Raw genomic sequence first — 15,194 nt, forward strand, 5'->3', positions numbered from 1 at the left:
TTAGGGTTTGGTAAAAAATCAGATTGTATTACTTTGTGGCTGTGCCAGCTAGTGATCACTCTGCAGAGCTGCCTCCAGAACAAGATTCATGACAAAAAACTCAGCAAGCAAGCTGAGAGCTTTCAATTGTGGTGTATGTCTCTATGACACTATGACATGCAGGAGAGTGTGCATTTGACATTTGAGTCATTTAGCAGACGCCCTTATCCAGAGTGACTTACGGTAGTGCATACACTCTTCTACATGCATGTGCAACTGTACAGTCCCATTGGTGAATTGTAGCATCAACAAAGTTAACAAAGTAAGACTCTTTTATTTGAAACGGTTCATCTTTTACACATTAACAGATATTATACACAAGCCTTAGTGGTCCCTTGAGCCCATGATGTGGTCATTCAGAATGGTTATTGGGTGTCAGCTGGGATGGCTTTAAGGTGGAGGGCAAGGTCACACACAAACACCCATATACACACACCCACACACATACGCACACACACAAAGAAACAAACACTTACACACTAACAGACACCTACACGTAATGCAAGAGGAACTACAACACATACTCTAGCCATCTAATGCACTGTAGACATCAACAGAGAGGGGACTTAAAGTGCAAACAGCAAAAGAGGAGATCCTTACCAGTCTTTTTTACAAACATGAGTGATAGCTACCTCCACTGAAGCAATGATCTTAGTGCACCACTATCTTTACAAATATGATATCCCTATAGCACAATTACAGCTCAAACGGTGCCTTGTATTAGACAGAAATGACACTGCATAGTTCACCGGTTTGTCTTATACATTATTGCAGTACAATATAACTCCAAGTCCTGTTCTTGGGTATGATTCATGGGTAAGAGAATGGCACAGGAACGTGGGTGGCTGTGTGGGTACTACTAAGTATTAGCTACTATAGGAGGGGATTGTGATGAGTCAATGACTCAGTGAAGACGGGCGAGTAGATTCGGCAGGGTGGTCCTACAGTACTGATGAGACCGGCCTGTAGTCCAGTTAAACAGGAGATGCAGGGTTAATGCTGTAGAGCAGTAGTAATCCAAATGGAATAGAGTGGGCAGTAGTCCAGATGTAATGCTTCAGGTTGTCTGTAGTCCACATGTTTTGGTGAAGATGGTAGTCTTCAGAGGATACACACCAGGACGACGAACAGTTAAAAGCCGTGGGTGGCCGTCCTACCGCCTCTGACCAGAACATCGGCTATTATTTCCCCACGATTCTACATGTTGGATCGTTCACACCCAGCAGGTGATCGCTAACACACCGCGGCCATCTGTATATTTTAGCCGTTATTCGTTTCGGGTGTGGTTCTTCTCTGAATGTAGGGGGAACAGCAGAGGGAAGGGGGACGCTGATCAATTCTGGGCCATTGATGGGATCCTTGGGAAATCCATAACGGGAGATCTGGCCAGCCCAGTAGGGTTTATCTGTCAGTATGGGTTAAACAATTCCTCTGTGCCTATTATCCCCATATTCTGGTGAAGGTGGCCTGTGGTCCAAATGTATAGAGGGACAAGCAGAGGGAAGGGGACTCTGGTTCATAACAACTTCCGTGGCATGTCCGTCATGGGAAGTCCATAGAGTCTATAGGGTGGGGTTGTGAGTCAGTAGGGGGCAAACAGTAACTGTGTATGGGAGGTCCTGACAGGCCCGGGGGCGGGGCGGAGCAGGGCAGCAGGGAGGGTCTGTGTCTGAAAAAGGGTGGGGCCATGGGAGGGAGCGTGGGTGGAGCGGAGGCCGGGGAAGGCCGAGCCCATAGCTGCTGCTGCTGATGCCAATGCTGCCAGGTGAGCGGGCATTATCTGGGTTATCTGAGGTTGGCACAACTCCTTCCCCACTGTCAGCTTCACCTGGAGAGTGAGAGAGAGAGAGAGAGAAAGAGAGAGTGCGAGAGAGAGAGAGAGAGAGAGGCAGAGCGAGAGAGCGAGAGCAAGAGAGACAGAGAGAGAGAGAGACAGAGAGAGAGCGAGAGAGACAGAGAGAGATAGACAGAGAGAGAGAGAGAGAGAGAGAGAGAGAGAGAGAGAGAGAGAGGAGAGTGAGTGAGAGGGAAAGCGAGAGGGAGAGAACAAAAACTAAATCAGTGTCTGAGAGTATGGGTTTGAAGGTCAATGGAGCCCTTTGAAATCGTCTTCTGTATTAGTGATAGGGTAATGGAGCTTCCTCTGAACACCAAGATGGAAATTGTTATGTGCTGTCAATCAACTGACTCATGTATTCTAACCTACTGGGAGGAATCTTTGCTCTTTCCATATAAAAGTTTCTCCTCTGGGTTAATACAGCTGAGGATGGGATTTAAGAGGAGTCATTTCCCACAGATTGTCAACCCCTGGGCCTGGTCGCAAGTTATCTCTGTCTGCCACTTTATGAGACCCATGATGGAAACTTGACTTTTCCCTCACTTTTTTCTGCCATTTGGCCCCAGATGAATCCCCAATACATTACACCTTTAGCATGCTGGTCTCAGACCTTCATTTTTACTAGGCCTGTAAAGTCACAAACCGTATCAACTTCATATCCAGGGGCTATTGAATAAACAAATCATGAAGAACACTGTTTTAGATGACAAAACAAGAGAAAGAGATACCCTCAATCGTGTCTCTCACATCTTGGTGACATAGATTTGTGTAGTAGAGACTTTCTGATTGTTTAGGTGCTTCCTATGATTCTGTATTTTGTCAGTATTGAGACAAGGAGGGACTTACTGGTTGTGTGGCCTGGCCTTTCGGGAGTTTACTGTAGGGACTGTATTTGGGTTTGGCCGGTTTGCCTGCCGCTCGGTCTTTGTGACGTCTGCTGCTGATGTGCTGGAGGAGTGATGGAGAGGACAGTAAGGTTATATAGTAAGAAAGAGAGTGACTACAAGTGATTGGTCCTAGATTTATTTAAACCTCTACAGGATCGGTGGGTCCCCTGTGGGACGGTTGAGCTAATGTAGGCTAATGTGATTAGCATTGGTTGTAAGTAAGAGAACATTTGAACACAAGAACATTTCCCAGGACACAGACATATCTGATATTGTCAGAAAGCTTAAATTATTATTAATCTAACTGCACTGTTCAATTTACAGTAGCTATTACAGTGAAATAATACCATGCTGTTGTTTGAGGAGAGTGCACAGTTATGAACTTGAAAATGTATTAATAAAACAATTATGCCCATTTGGGCAGTCCTGATACAACATTTTGAACAGAAATGCAGACATATTCTCCTACATTGATTTAACATTTCCACAAACGTCAAAGTGTTTCCTTTCAAATGGTAGCAAGAATATGCATACCCTTGCTTCAGGTCCCGAGCTACAGGCAGGTAGATTTGGGTATGTAATTTTAGGTGAAATTTGAAAAAAAGGGCCAGATCCTTAAGAGTTAAGGGGGCTCTAAACGACCAAGGAGGACAGAACACCACTAATTGATTTGGAAGGGTTGTCAGCCGTAGAGGTACAAGAAAATTGCCAGTAAATGCAATATGTCAAAATTGCGTGATCAATGCGGCACTCTAAAAGTCCAAATATATATATAAAAAAACTTGAAGACATGTTCCATTCATCCAGTTTTGAAAGCCTACCTACTAATTTGTTTCTATTCATTTAGTGTAATCATTGCTTGAAAACTGTTTTCTGTCATTTCAAGGTTATATTACGTAGGCTTTGTAATCATTTCCAATTAGACACTACTTCAACGAACCCAAGAGAGACAGATACAGCTATACCACTGATAAGAAACATTACATTTTAAATATAGTGAATTCAAACCATTTCCATGAACCAAATTCACAATGTTCACTCATGGAACTGTGGTAATATACAATGGCTAATGTTCATGTAACACCCTGGTGTATCCCACCTGTTTTAGCTGTGTCTCGGAGTTGACGGGTACATTGCAGATCTCACAGTGAAATGTTTTGTTCTGCAGGCCCGTGGCTGCCTTGGTGGGCGGAGCTAGCTTACTCTTGACCCCTGGCCGGGGGAAGGACTTGATGGAGCCCACACCACTCCTGGCCTCTAGCATGGTCTTGTGCTTCGTACCTGGATGATAAAATAGGAAAAAGTGAGCCACAATAAGGTCGTTCAAGCATTTGCATCCACAGTCCTTTGCCAATATTATGAAACAGCTTTGAGAGGCACTGACATTATTTGCCAATGAATAGACCCTACCAATCAATTGATGGACATGATTGGCTGTGTTATTCACATTCACAGAAGAGTGAACTCTATTTAAGAGCTGCTATACAGGGTTAGCGATCGAGCCCCTCAGGGACAGGAGACCCTGAGAGGAGGGCAGATCTCTCACCGCTGTTATGAGCCTCCAGTTGGGATGCCGAGTTGACGGCCATCTTGCAGAGCGAGCAGTAGAGCAGACGCCTGGCTTTCTCTTCCTCCGTCTCCGGGTCTGTCCCAGCCTCTTGCTCCTCCTCCATGTCTGGTTCTATAGGTGAGCTGGGTTTGGGCGAGGCCCGGTCGTCCCATCCTGTAGCTGAGGTAGTCTCTGTCCCTGTGGATGAGTTGGGTCTCGATGCCAGCGTAGGTGCCAGGGGTGGTAACATTGATGTCATGGGTGCCAGGGATGATGCCAGGGATCCCAGGGTTGGAGCCAGTGTGAGCACAGGAGATAGTGGTAGCGGCGATGCACCTGGAAAGCCATCTGCAGAGGGCGATAGATATGCTTTTTCAGCAGGGAAGGTAAATTAACATGTTACAAGACCACTACTGCACCAAAAATAATTGTCTCATGTAGAGAGATCAAAGTCATCCATGGATCAATAAGATCTGATGAGAGAAACAACACAAGTCGTTATAAAAAAAATACAGTGAACTGGCTCCTCATTTACCAAAATGACATTTTAGTCTCGGCAGCATCCCCTGATCGATGTCAATTCCTCTCAGTTCTCTCTACTGCAATGACACAGAGTGAAGATCGGCAGCCAAGGGAGCGAATCAATAGTGAATTATGTCGTGCTATTTTAGCGAACCACTATGTATGGCTCTTATTTATCCCAGTAGACGTGTCAGAGAAGCACAATAATGATGGGAGTTACAACATCTCTAGACATACATTTATCACAGTCCAAGAACAAGCAATTCATTCACTTTCTGCTATTAAGGTGATTTTGAGAGCAGCCTTTAGTTTTGGTATGTAATTACAAACACAAAAAATGCTTTCATTTATTAGTGTTGATGAACGTAAAAGAATGAATGTGATTTGTGACAATTTAATGTCGTTGAGTATTGATCAATCTTCCAGTGCATGAATTGTAATTGCTTATTCCATAAGATCTCAATTGAATTATTCGAAGACTTTGCATGAAGTTTCACATGACCATTGCTGAATCTTTTAACCATACCACGTGGTTAAACTCTTAGAGTATCGATACCGACAGAATAAGAACAAGTCTTTGAGATTAATTACTAGTCTGCAGCTAGGAATTCGGTATCATTGAACGCGAAGAACGACAACCGCCGAAACATTCATTCTATAACGAAACTAATGAATGTCACTCTGAACAATCCACTCTAACCACAACCGAGAGGGAGAGAGACGGACAATTCTACAAAAGAAACAAACTTTTCACCAGCGATCAAGACGACACACTGAGCGTAAATATATATATTGATTGCAATTGTTCCCGAATGAGTGAGCAAGGATTAGCATTTCAGTTGTTATAATTATCACTCTGTAGTCGACCCCCACTTCCCTTTTGTCTAACAAGCCGCAATGCCGGTTTAGCCCACTAGGGCACATTCTTCTATAATTTCTTGTAACCACATTTACCTTGTTTGTTTGTTTGTTTATGCATTTCTGTGAATTACTTAGTTAGTAATAAATAAATGATTTAAGACAATTGATGTATGGATGACTCATAGTGAAGACTGGGTTCGTGCAGATAACCACCAATTTATGACGTTTGGAATGAGACTAACGTGAGGTAAAGTAAATAATTATTTAATTCGAAGACTAATTGATCAGATAAAATATCTGAAAAGTTATTTTAGGAAATTATAACTTTGTAATCTGAATATTTTTCCTTGGTGCCCCGACTTCCTAGTTAATTACAGTTACATGATTAATCAGTTGATCGCGTAATACTAATTACAGAGAATCTTTGATAAAAACTAAAAGTCTTCAATTTAATGATAGTAAAGACACGACATCACCATAATTAGCATTTGGGTGAATCTTTAATTGGATGGTAATTGATGGTGGGCTTCACATTGTCACCGTTGAATACTGTTTATGCTAAGAGGAAAACAATAACAGTTCCCTCACCCCCCTGCAATTATCATCCAGCTACTCCCAGACTTCTCTTGAGTGCCAGGTATCAAAACACCCCGCAGTCACACTAAGCCAATCACTCAATCAAAGCCAACTCACTAGAGACCAAGAGCTGTCGACCTACCTCCTTCTGTGGGCAGGTTTTCAGCACAAGATAATGATTTGATTTGTCCTTGAAAAGCAGGGTTAAATGTGTTTTTGTAGTTTGTCTGTCAACATACATGTATTGTGCTTGCATGCGCACATGTGTGTCTCTATACATGTGCTTTTGAGTATGTACTCTCTCTATGTACCCTGTGTTTTTGTGGTGAGTATACACAGTATGTTATATTTACAGTATGTGTGTGGTTGTGTACTGTTCACACACAAGCACGGATGTGACTCTTCGTTGCTTCATCTTTTAAACAGGAAATCCCATTTCAGTGACACACCTCCATTTCAATCAAGGGTGGCCTGTTCAAAAGGCAATATAGGCACATGCATGTGTCTGTTCTTGCATTGCAGTGCACTCATGTTCCATAACGTCATTAAAAGCGCCATTTGCCTTTCGCGAGCAGGTGATTATAGTGTACTTGGCTGGCCTAAAACGCCCTCTACTCTGGGAAGGCTCCAGTAATCCATATCCCCACTCGCTGTGACCTAACTGGCTCTGTTAAGAACTCAATCACCTCTCATTAATGAAGGTAATGACTGTGATCAATCTAGAGAGGCGGCGGGTGGGGACTGGCAGCTATGGGCCAAGAGAGAGGGGGGGGGGGGTAGTGAGGGAGAGAAAGAGAGAAAAGGGAAGATAAAGGGTAATAGAGTAAATAAGGAAAGGAGTAAGGAGACGGAACGAGAGAGAGGAAGCAACAGTGAGAGAGAAGGAGGGGATGAAAAATACAGTATGTGAAAGAAAGGAAGAGGAGGGAGTGCAAGGGCCCCAGAAGGAAAGGGGGAGGAAAGGAGATCAAATCAAAAGAGGGACACAATAAAGAGAGAGAGAGAGAGAGAGAGAGAGAGAGGGAAAGAGAGTGGATGCCACAAAGAAAGAGGGAATTTGATTGGGGGAAAGAGACAGCTATCATGACCCTCTTGGAGAGCTCCCCATCTTTTTCGTCATCTGTTTACCCCCCAATTTTGATCTTGTCTCATCGCTGCAACTCCCCAACGGGTTTGGGAGAAGCAAAGGTGGAGTCATGCGTCCTCCAAACATGACCCGCCTAACCTCGCTCCTTAACATCCGCACCAATGTGTCAGAGGAAACACCGTTCAACTGGCGACCGGGGTCAGCCTGCAAGCACTCGGCCCACCACAAGGAATCGCTAGGGCGCGATGAGCCAAGTAAGCCCCCTCGGCCAAACCCTCCCCTAACCTGGATGACGCTGTGCACCGTCCTATGTGACTCCTGGCCACGGCCAGTTGTGGAACAGCCCGGGAACGAACCAGGGTCTGTAGTAATGCCTCTATCACTGCGATGCAGTGCCTTAGACCAATGCGCCACTCGGGAGGCCCACGTCACCTGTTTCTATACCTCTATAGCTCTCAGTTTGCCAAGGAGATTTCCTTTGGCGATAGAGCAGAAATGCTCTTCTCAAATCCTTACACTCTCGTTAGGCTTCCAGGCAATCACAGAGCGCCCCATGATATCTGATTACCTTTCTCAATGATGCTGGATTAAGCGCTTTAATTAAAATGATTGAGCCCCATTATATGCCACCATGACTTAAAGGACAGAAACCCCTCAAGGCCCTGCAGTTGTGAGGCATTCTTTCCTTTGATACAGAAGTGTATTTATAATGTTAGTGATTATCATTTGGATAACAGAGCAAAATTATCTTTGAGATATTTCACAGCAAGGGTCAAAGATCTTCCGTTGACTCATTCAGCCCCTCCTTCCTCATTGGAATTCATTCTCCAGACAAAATCCGTTTGAAAAGTTTCTACAGCTTTAAACCTCCTCAGAACTTCATCACAAATGAGGGTATTTACAGTAAATCATAGTTCCACGCAAGTGAAAAGCAGGTTTCATGCACAGAGTCATCAGCTTTGCCACTTTGTGATGCATGTCTGTGTGTAAGGGCGTTTTCCAACTCAGTGCGTACAGATTTGGATCTTTGAATTCCTCGTTGGTTAGGAGACGTGCATGGGGAGCTTTAGTGGTTAACTGATGGCTGAACAAGCCTAAGCTAGCCCCCATGTCCCATGCCTGTTCTATTGTGCAGCTGCTGTCAGTGCAGGCATGGCTCCCCTGACAATCTGCTCCTTAATAGCTAATATCAGGGTACATTTCCTCAGGCACTGGACTGGAACAGAGAGATGGTGACTGCGTTATGGGCAACTCTTCTCTTTCTTAGCCACGTGCATGCACACACATGCACACATACACAGACAGACACCCCCACACACAGCTTGACAAGCAGTGGCTAAGTCATTGGCTAATCTATACAATCTCACTGTGGCCAGCTGTCAATTCGAAGCCACACACCAGTTCACAAGTCTAAAACACACACACACACACACACACACACACACACACACACACACATCCTCAAAATGCATACAGAAAATACATGAACTCACATGTACACAGAATGTGTGTTATAATGGCTCTTTGGCAGAAGTGTTGCATCAACACTGAGAGCCCACTATCAAGAGAGACTGCAGTTCCTCTCCCCATTCCTCATATCTGCTCTCCGTAGCCATTTCTCTTCCCTGACCTCTGCTTTTCATTAGAGGAGCTCAAGGGCACTGATATACCGCTAAATACTTCAGCCCTAAAGATAATGTGGCGTTTACCCGCCTCGCCAATTAATTTCCCTGACATCTGAGCACATTAATATTCATTACCCAACGCCACTTTTGACAAACGGATGCTCCCACGCTTTGTAGACACGACAGTGAGGTGGAGAAGAAACCTGCTTGTTTTGTTTTGGGAGGTCAGTGATGAAAATGATTTATGGCTATTTGTTCCTTTCCCGGTACAGTGTTTAATGGTCTGTCTTTGAGGCCTTTCAGGGTCTTATTTTTAAACATTAGTTTGTGAACAATATTTTCCACATGTGGGCTTGCTCTTGAAACACACCTATGAGTGAGCTCTGGACTGCATTTCTTTAACAAATGCATAAATATTAAAATATATACTGGCTGAATAAACTAAAGCTTGTTTTGGAATTCACTAGGTGTGTACCAGACTGAAGGGTGATATCACTATCGCTCTCGCTAAAGGGGGTTTCAATTAAGAAAACGTGAGGAGGACCAACACATACATAGACAAAATCCCCCATTGTGGAGCAAACGTTATATTAAAAAGTTACCTGGTATACTCTACCTTCACAACTCCAATCAAACTTTATTTGTCACATGCGCCGAATACAACCGGTGCAGACCTTACTGTGAAATGCTTACTTACAAGCCCTTAACCAACAATGCAGTTCAAGAAAGAGTTAAGAAAATATTTACCAAATAAACTAAAGTAAAAAATTATAAAAAGTAACACAATGAGGAATCACGTGACCCTTGAACGAGAAGGCCGCATGAACTAAGAGCTCAGCACAAATAGTTTCCAATTCCTAATCTTACCTCCACTTCCTGTTTAAACTCATTTAGCTTTAGTCAAAAAGTCATGGCGGCTACAAAAGGCGACATTACAGGTAACATTTTTACCCGGACTCGAGTATTAGCGGCGGAAAAAGCCTCCAAGAAGCAGCTAGCTTCAGAAAAAGCTAGCGCCATTAGCCAGGAGCAAGAGGACCCTTTCCCCCTCGAGGCCCAACGAATGCCAACCTCGCACTCTGTCGAAGACATCCTTTCTGAGTTGAGATCCCAACGTACAGAACTCAACATTAAATTAGATGCCATTAACTCTAAGCTCAGTGCAATAGGAGGCAAGGTGACAATCCTGGAAAATGCTTTGCCTGACATCAACAACAAGATAACCATAAACGTGGGGCGACTGGACGAGGCAGAGAGGCGAATCCTATCCATGGAAAACTTATTGACCGACGCCATGGAAACAATAGCATATGCTAAAAAGAAAATAGAGCATCTGGAAGAGAAAACAGAGGACCTGGAAAACAGGGGGCGAAGGAATAATTGTGTTCTATTAAATCTGGGCGAAAAAGAAGAGGGAAACATGCCACTGATCCGCTACCTGCAAGACAAACTTCCCGAGTGGCTCCAGCTGTCCACTGACAGGCCCATAGAACTCAAGAGAGCTCACCGAGCACTGAGGCTCCCACCAGCAACCAGACAACCACCGCGCCCAATCACCATACGTTTCCTGAGATTCACCGACAAAGAACGAATCCTACAGGCGGTGAAAATCAACACCATTACAGTGGGGAAAGCCAAACTCACTTTACACCAGGACCTGTCAGCTGGAATACGCCGGAAGTGCTGAGAGTTTGACGAGTTGAAGAAATACTCCATTGACTGAGGCATCTTTAGGAGATTCAAATACCCAAACGAGCTCAGGATTCTTCAGCAACTTCCGAAGAGGCAAAACGTTTTTTGAAAGACAATCCTGGTCAATGAGAAATGGACCAATGACTAAATACGACTACTGTTATTGCTAAAGGGGGTAAGACAACATATAGCCGATATCCAAAGACTCACCCGCCCTGCTAAATGTCATTATAGCCGTCTAATCTATATTTATTTTCCTTTAGCTGAGAGGGATGGGCTCTATAGCCTAACCTAGGCCTATTCTATAGCCTAACCTAGGCCTATTCTATAGCCTAACCTAGGCCTATTCTATAGCCTAACCTAGGCCTATTCTATAGCCTAACCTAGGCCTATTCTATAGCCTAACCTAGGCCTATTCTATAGCCTAACCTAGGCCTACTAACGTTTCAGCCTACTTTTATTTCCCTTTTTTCCGTTGCTATTATTACTTGTGGTTCCCTATGTCCCTTGGGGGAGGTATATGTAGGCTGGGCTATTGATTTTATTTTCTCCCTCTTTTAATGTGGTCTGGACGGGGGCTACATTGTCACTTACTCAATGTGGGCGGAGAGGAGAGGATGAGGCATTTCTTTGTTGGGGAGGGGGAGACGTTGTGTGTTGCTAACTGTTCCTGGTTTTTTGGTTGTTTTTGAGGGGGGGGGGGGTAATAAATCAAACGGGATATGTCGAGTTGTTTGGGAACTCGGCTGGGGTGTTCAGAGATGATTATTTTATGTATACCATTTATTTTCCTTTTATGTGAACGCAGCTGTAACTATTATCCACCATTATCCAGAGATGACTTGCAATAAAGTTCGATTACTGTTCGATGACGATGTCTAGCACCTTAAATCTATTGACATGGAACTGCCATGGTCTAGGGCATGCAATAAAACGGAAAGCAGACATCGCGCTATTACAAGAGACACACCTCTGTGATGCCGAACATGCCAAACTCTGCAGAGCTTGGGTGGGACAGGTGTATTTCTCATCTTTCAAATCAAACAGTAGAGGTACAGCCATACTTATCCATAAGAATGAGGGGAGATTTATTTTGATAACTGGGTCACTGTATGGACAACCAATTACTATCTTAAACATATACGCCCCTAACACAGATACTCCTGCTTTCATGCCAAAAATGATAACCCTGTTCAATGAGTATTGTGTTTCCTTTGGCATGGTGGCCAGAGATTTTAATTGTACCCTTAACCCAACCCTAGACAAATAATCTCAAGTCCCCACCACAAATCCTAGATCTGCAAAGATGTTGAACTCTCTTACTAAAGAGATGGGACTGATGGGACTGGAGAGTGAGTAATAGCTCATCTATGGACTATACATACTACTCCAATGTCCATAACACCTACTCCCGTATAGATTACATTTTTATCCCAAACAGTATCATATATTCAGCCACGTGTACAAACGGACCCATAGCACTTTCAGATCACGCCTTTGTCCACCTCCGCTTTGACCTCTGCAAAAACATCCCGAGGTCAAAGAGCTGGAAATTCAACACCTCCATGTTATTAAACGAAGCGCTACATGCATTGGTTACTACATGGATAGACAACTCCACACAAGACAACAACGATTCTCTTGTTTCTCTGGCCACAATGTGGGACGCTGCCAATGCCACACTAAGAGGTCATCTAATTGCATATGCTTCCTCTAAGAAAAAAGCAATGGAAGCACACAGGCTAGATCTTGAGAGGGAGCTAAAATGCTGTGAAAGAGTGCATAAACAATCCCCAGACAGCACCTCCTGGAGTCAACTTAAAGCAGCCAAAGCCAAACTGAATTTGGACTATACTTGGGAGATTTAAAATAAGTTTTCTTTACTAAACAGAAATGCCATGAGTATAGCAATAGGCCGAGTAGATTGCTTGCTTACCGATTTAAAAAAGAGCAGTCAGAGCGTACAATCACGGCTATCCGAACAGCAGAGGACGAGGTCACATATGACCCAAAAAATATCAATTTAACTTTTCATGATTTTTACTGCAAACTATATACCTCTGAGAGAAAACACACAGAGGCAGAACTCCACTCCTTCCTAAAGGTACTCTCGCTACCTAAACTATCAGATACCGACCAAGAAGATCTCAACTCCCCCTTCACTCCTGAGGAGATCCTGGAGGCAATTACCTCCATGCCACCTAACAAGTCCCCAGGCCCAGATGGATTCCCCAGAGAGTTCTACAAAGCTTATTTTCATGCCAATGCTGGATGATTTTTGCAAAAACTGAGTTCTCCCAGACTCAATGCACACAGCTCGCATTACAGTGTTGCTCAAAAAATACAAAGACCCTCTATCCTGCTCGTCCTTCTGGCCCATAAGCGTGTTGGATTTTGACTACAAAATAATTACCAAATTGCTCGCAAAAGACTAAACACTCTTCTTCCCAAAATAATAAAAGCAGACCAAACTGGATTTATTAGAGAAAGATACTCTTCTGATAACATTTGCCATCTTTTTGATATTATTGATCAAGTAAACGCACAGAAGACCCTGTCCTGCTGGCTTCACTGGATGCTGAGAAGGAGTTCGACAGGATGGAGTGGAGCTTTCTGTTCTCACTCTTAGAAAAGTTCAATATGGGCCCAAACTTTATTAAATGGATCAAATCACTATACTCTCATCCAAATGCCATGGTGACTAATAACGGACTGAATTCTGACAGATTCCCTTTGGGACAGGGCACAAGACAAGGGTGCTTGCTGTCCCCCCTGCTATACTTGTTGGGGGCGGAGCCCCTAGCAGAGTTGATAAGGAGCAATTCAAGTATTATGGGTGTTTCTGCAGGCGGCCTGCAGCACAAGATTTCGCTTTACGCGGATGATGTCTTGCTCTACATATTCAACCCTGAGAAATCCCTCCCTCCCATTTTAGACACAATTGCTCAGTATGGCAAGTTTTCAGGTTTTAAGATACATTTTAACAAATCCACTGTCTGCCCTCTCAATCTTACACTCACCAGCTCTATGAAGACACTATGTCCATTCCAATGGAAGACACAGGGGTTTCAATACCTTGGGATCTTCATAACACCAGATCTGAATAGCCTTTTCAAGGAAAACTATCTTCCACTCCTGGACCGAATCAAGAACGATCTCCAAACCTGGATCTCCCCCCCCCCCCCCCAATTAGCTTAGTAGGAAGAATTAATGTCATCCGTATGAACATCCTCCCTAGACTGAACTATTTATTTCAGATGCTCCCATGCTATCTCCCAGTTTCCTTTTTAAAAACAACTAACCAAAGCATCACCAAATTTATATGGGGCAATAAAAAACCTAGGATAAAGTTCTCCACTTTATCGAAACCTGAATCTAAGGGTGGTCTTGCCCTTCCCTTCCTTCAATTGTACTACTGGTCTGCCCAAATCCGCAAGATGCTAACATGGATCACAAACAGACAAGAGTCAGCGTGGATTCAGATAGAAGCCCAATCCTGTGGTTCATTGCCACTAAGCTCAATTATATTCATGAATAACTTTAGTGAAGTGGGCAACATTGTCAAAACCTTTGTGATTTATAGCACCCTACTAGCGTGGAGGGACTGTAAGAAATACCTGGGCATTTCCTCCCAAATATGTTCTCACTCGCCCATAGTAGGCAACCCACACTTGTCAAAAGTCCAGAAGGATGCCAACTTTAATCTTTGGCATACTCTCGGAATCAGGACATTTTCAGACCTATTTCATCAGAAAACCACAACACTGAAATCCTTTCAAGAGCTCTGCAGTGAATTCAATGTGCCAAGATCCCATTTTGTTTTAAAATATCTTCAAATTAGACATGTCATTTCCTCATTTACTTCCAAGAGGAGGTTTAGAACTTGAATGAAGTTGAATGAAGTTGAAACCCTTCTTGTCACAGCACAATCCATTAAATGCTAAATCTCTTATATCTATAGACTCCTTTCTGAGAAAGGAGGCTCCTCCTTTACTCCTTTGAAAATAATCTGGGAAAAGGACCTTGGTCTGACTATCAGTGATGAGTTATGGGCGGAGGTTTGCAACAGGGTATACTGCTCCTCTACTAATGTAAAAATGAAAGAATCTAATTACACATTTTTGTATAAATTGTATTACACTCCTTTGAGACTCCATAGAATGAAAACGGACATGTCTCCTAACTGTAAAAGATGTACCTCTGAAAGTGGAACCCACAGTATATGCATGCATTTTGGAACTGTAGAGAGATTGCCAGATTTTGGCAATCTATACATACGGCTGCACAGAAAATACTAGATGAACAGTTTGAAATGACCCCGTGTATCTATCTTAATGCCCAGCAGGACTTTGTTCTTGATCCTGACAGAGAAAATTTGCTTATGACTATTACATACTTTGCTAAGAAATGTATTATTATATTGTGGGCCTCTAATACCCCTCCTACATTTAAAATGTGGATTGACCAGATTGTTGACCAGCTTGTTGACTAACGAGGCTATATACAGGGTGTACCGGTA

General features: G+C 43.5%; 1 protein-coding gene across 1 annotated transcript in view; it reads right to left on the minus strand.

Annotated features, from left to right (window-relative positions):
• Nucleotides 1–293: 293 nt before the first annotated feature.
• LOC139405891 (zinc finger protein 385D-like) overlaps nt 294–15,194 on the minus strand; it is a 47,282-nt gene continuing 32,381 nt past the window's right edge. The window contains exons 5-8 of the mRNA XM_071148333.1: nt 4,310–4,660; nt 3,863–4,044; nt 2,723–2,824; nt 294–1,867 (exon numbers count right to left, since the gene is read on the minus strand). Coding sequence (XP_071004434.1) covers nt 1,622–1,867; nt 2,723–2,824; nt 3,863–4,044; nt 4,310–4,660 — 881 coding nt within the window. The 3' untranslated portion in view covers nt 294–1,621. The remainder of the gene's footprint in view (nt 1,868–2,722; nt 2,825–3,862; nt 4,045–4,309; nt 4,661–15,194) is intronic.

Source organism: Oncorhynchus clarkii, chromosome 3 (genome assembly GCF_045791955.1).
Source record: "Oncorhynchus clarkii lewisi isolate Uvic-CL-2024 chromosome 3, UVic_Ocla_1.0, whole genome shotgun sequence".
NCBI classification, from domain to species: Eukaryota; Metazoa; Chordata; class Actinopteri; order Salmoniformes; family Salmonidae; genus Oncorhynchus; species Oncorhynchus clarkii.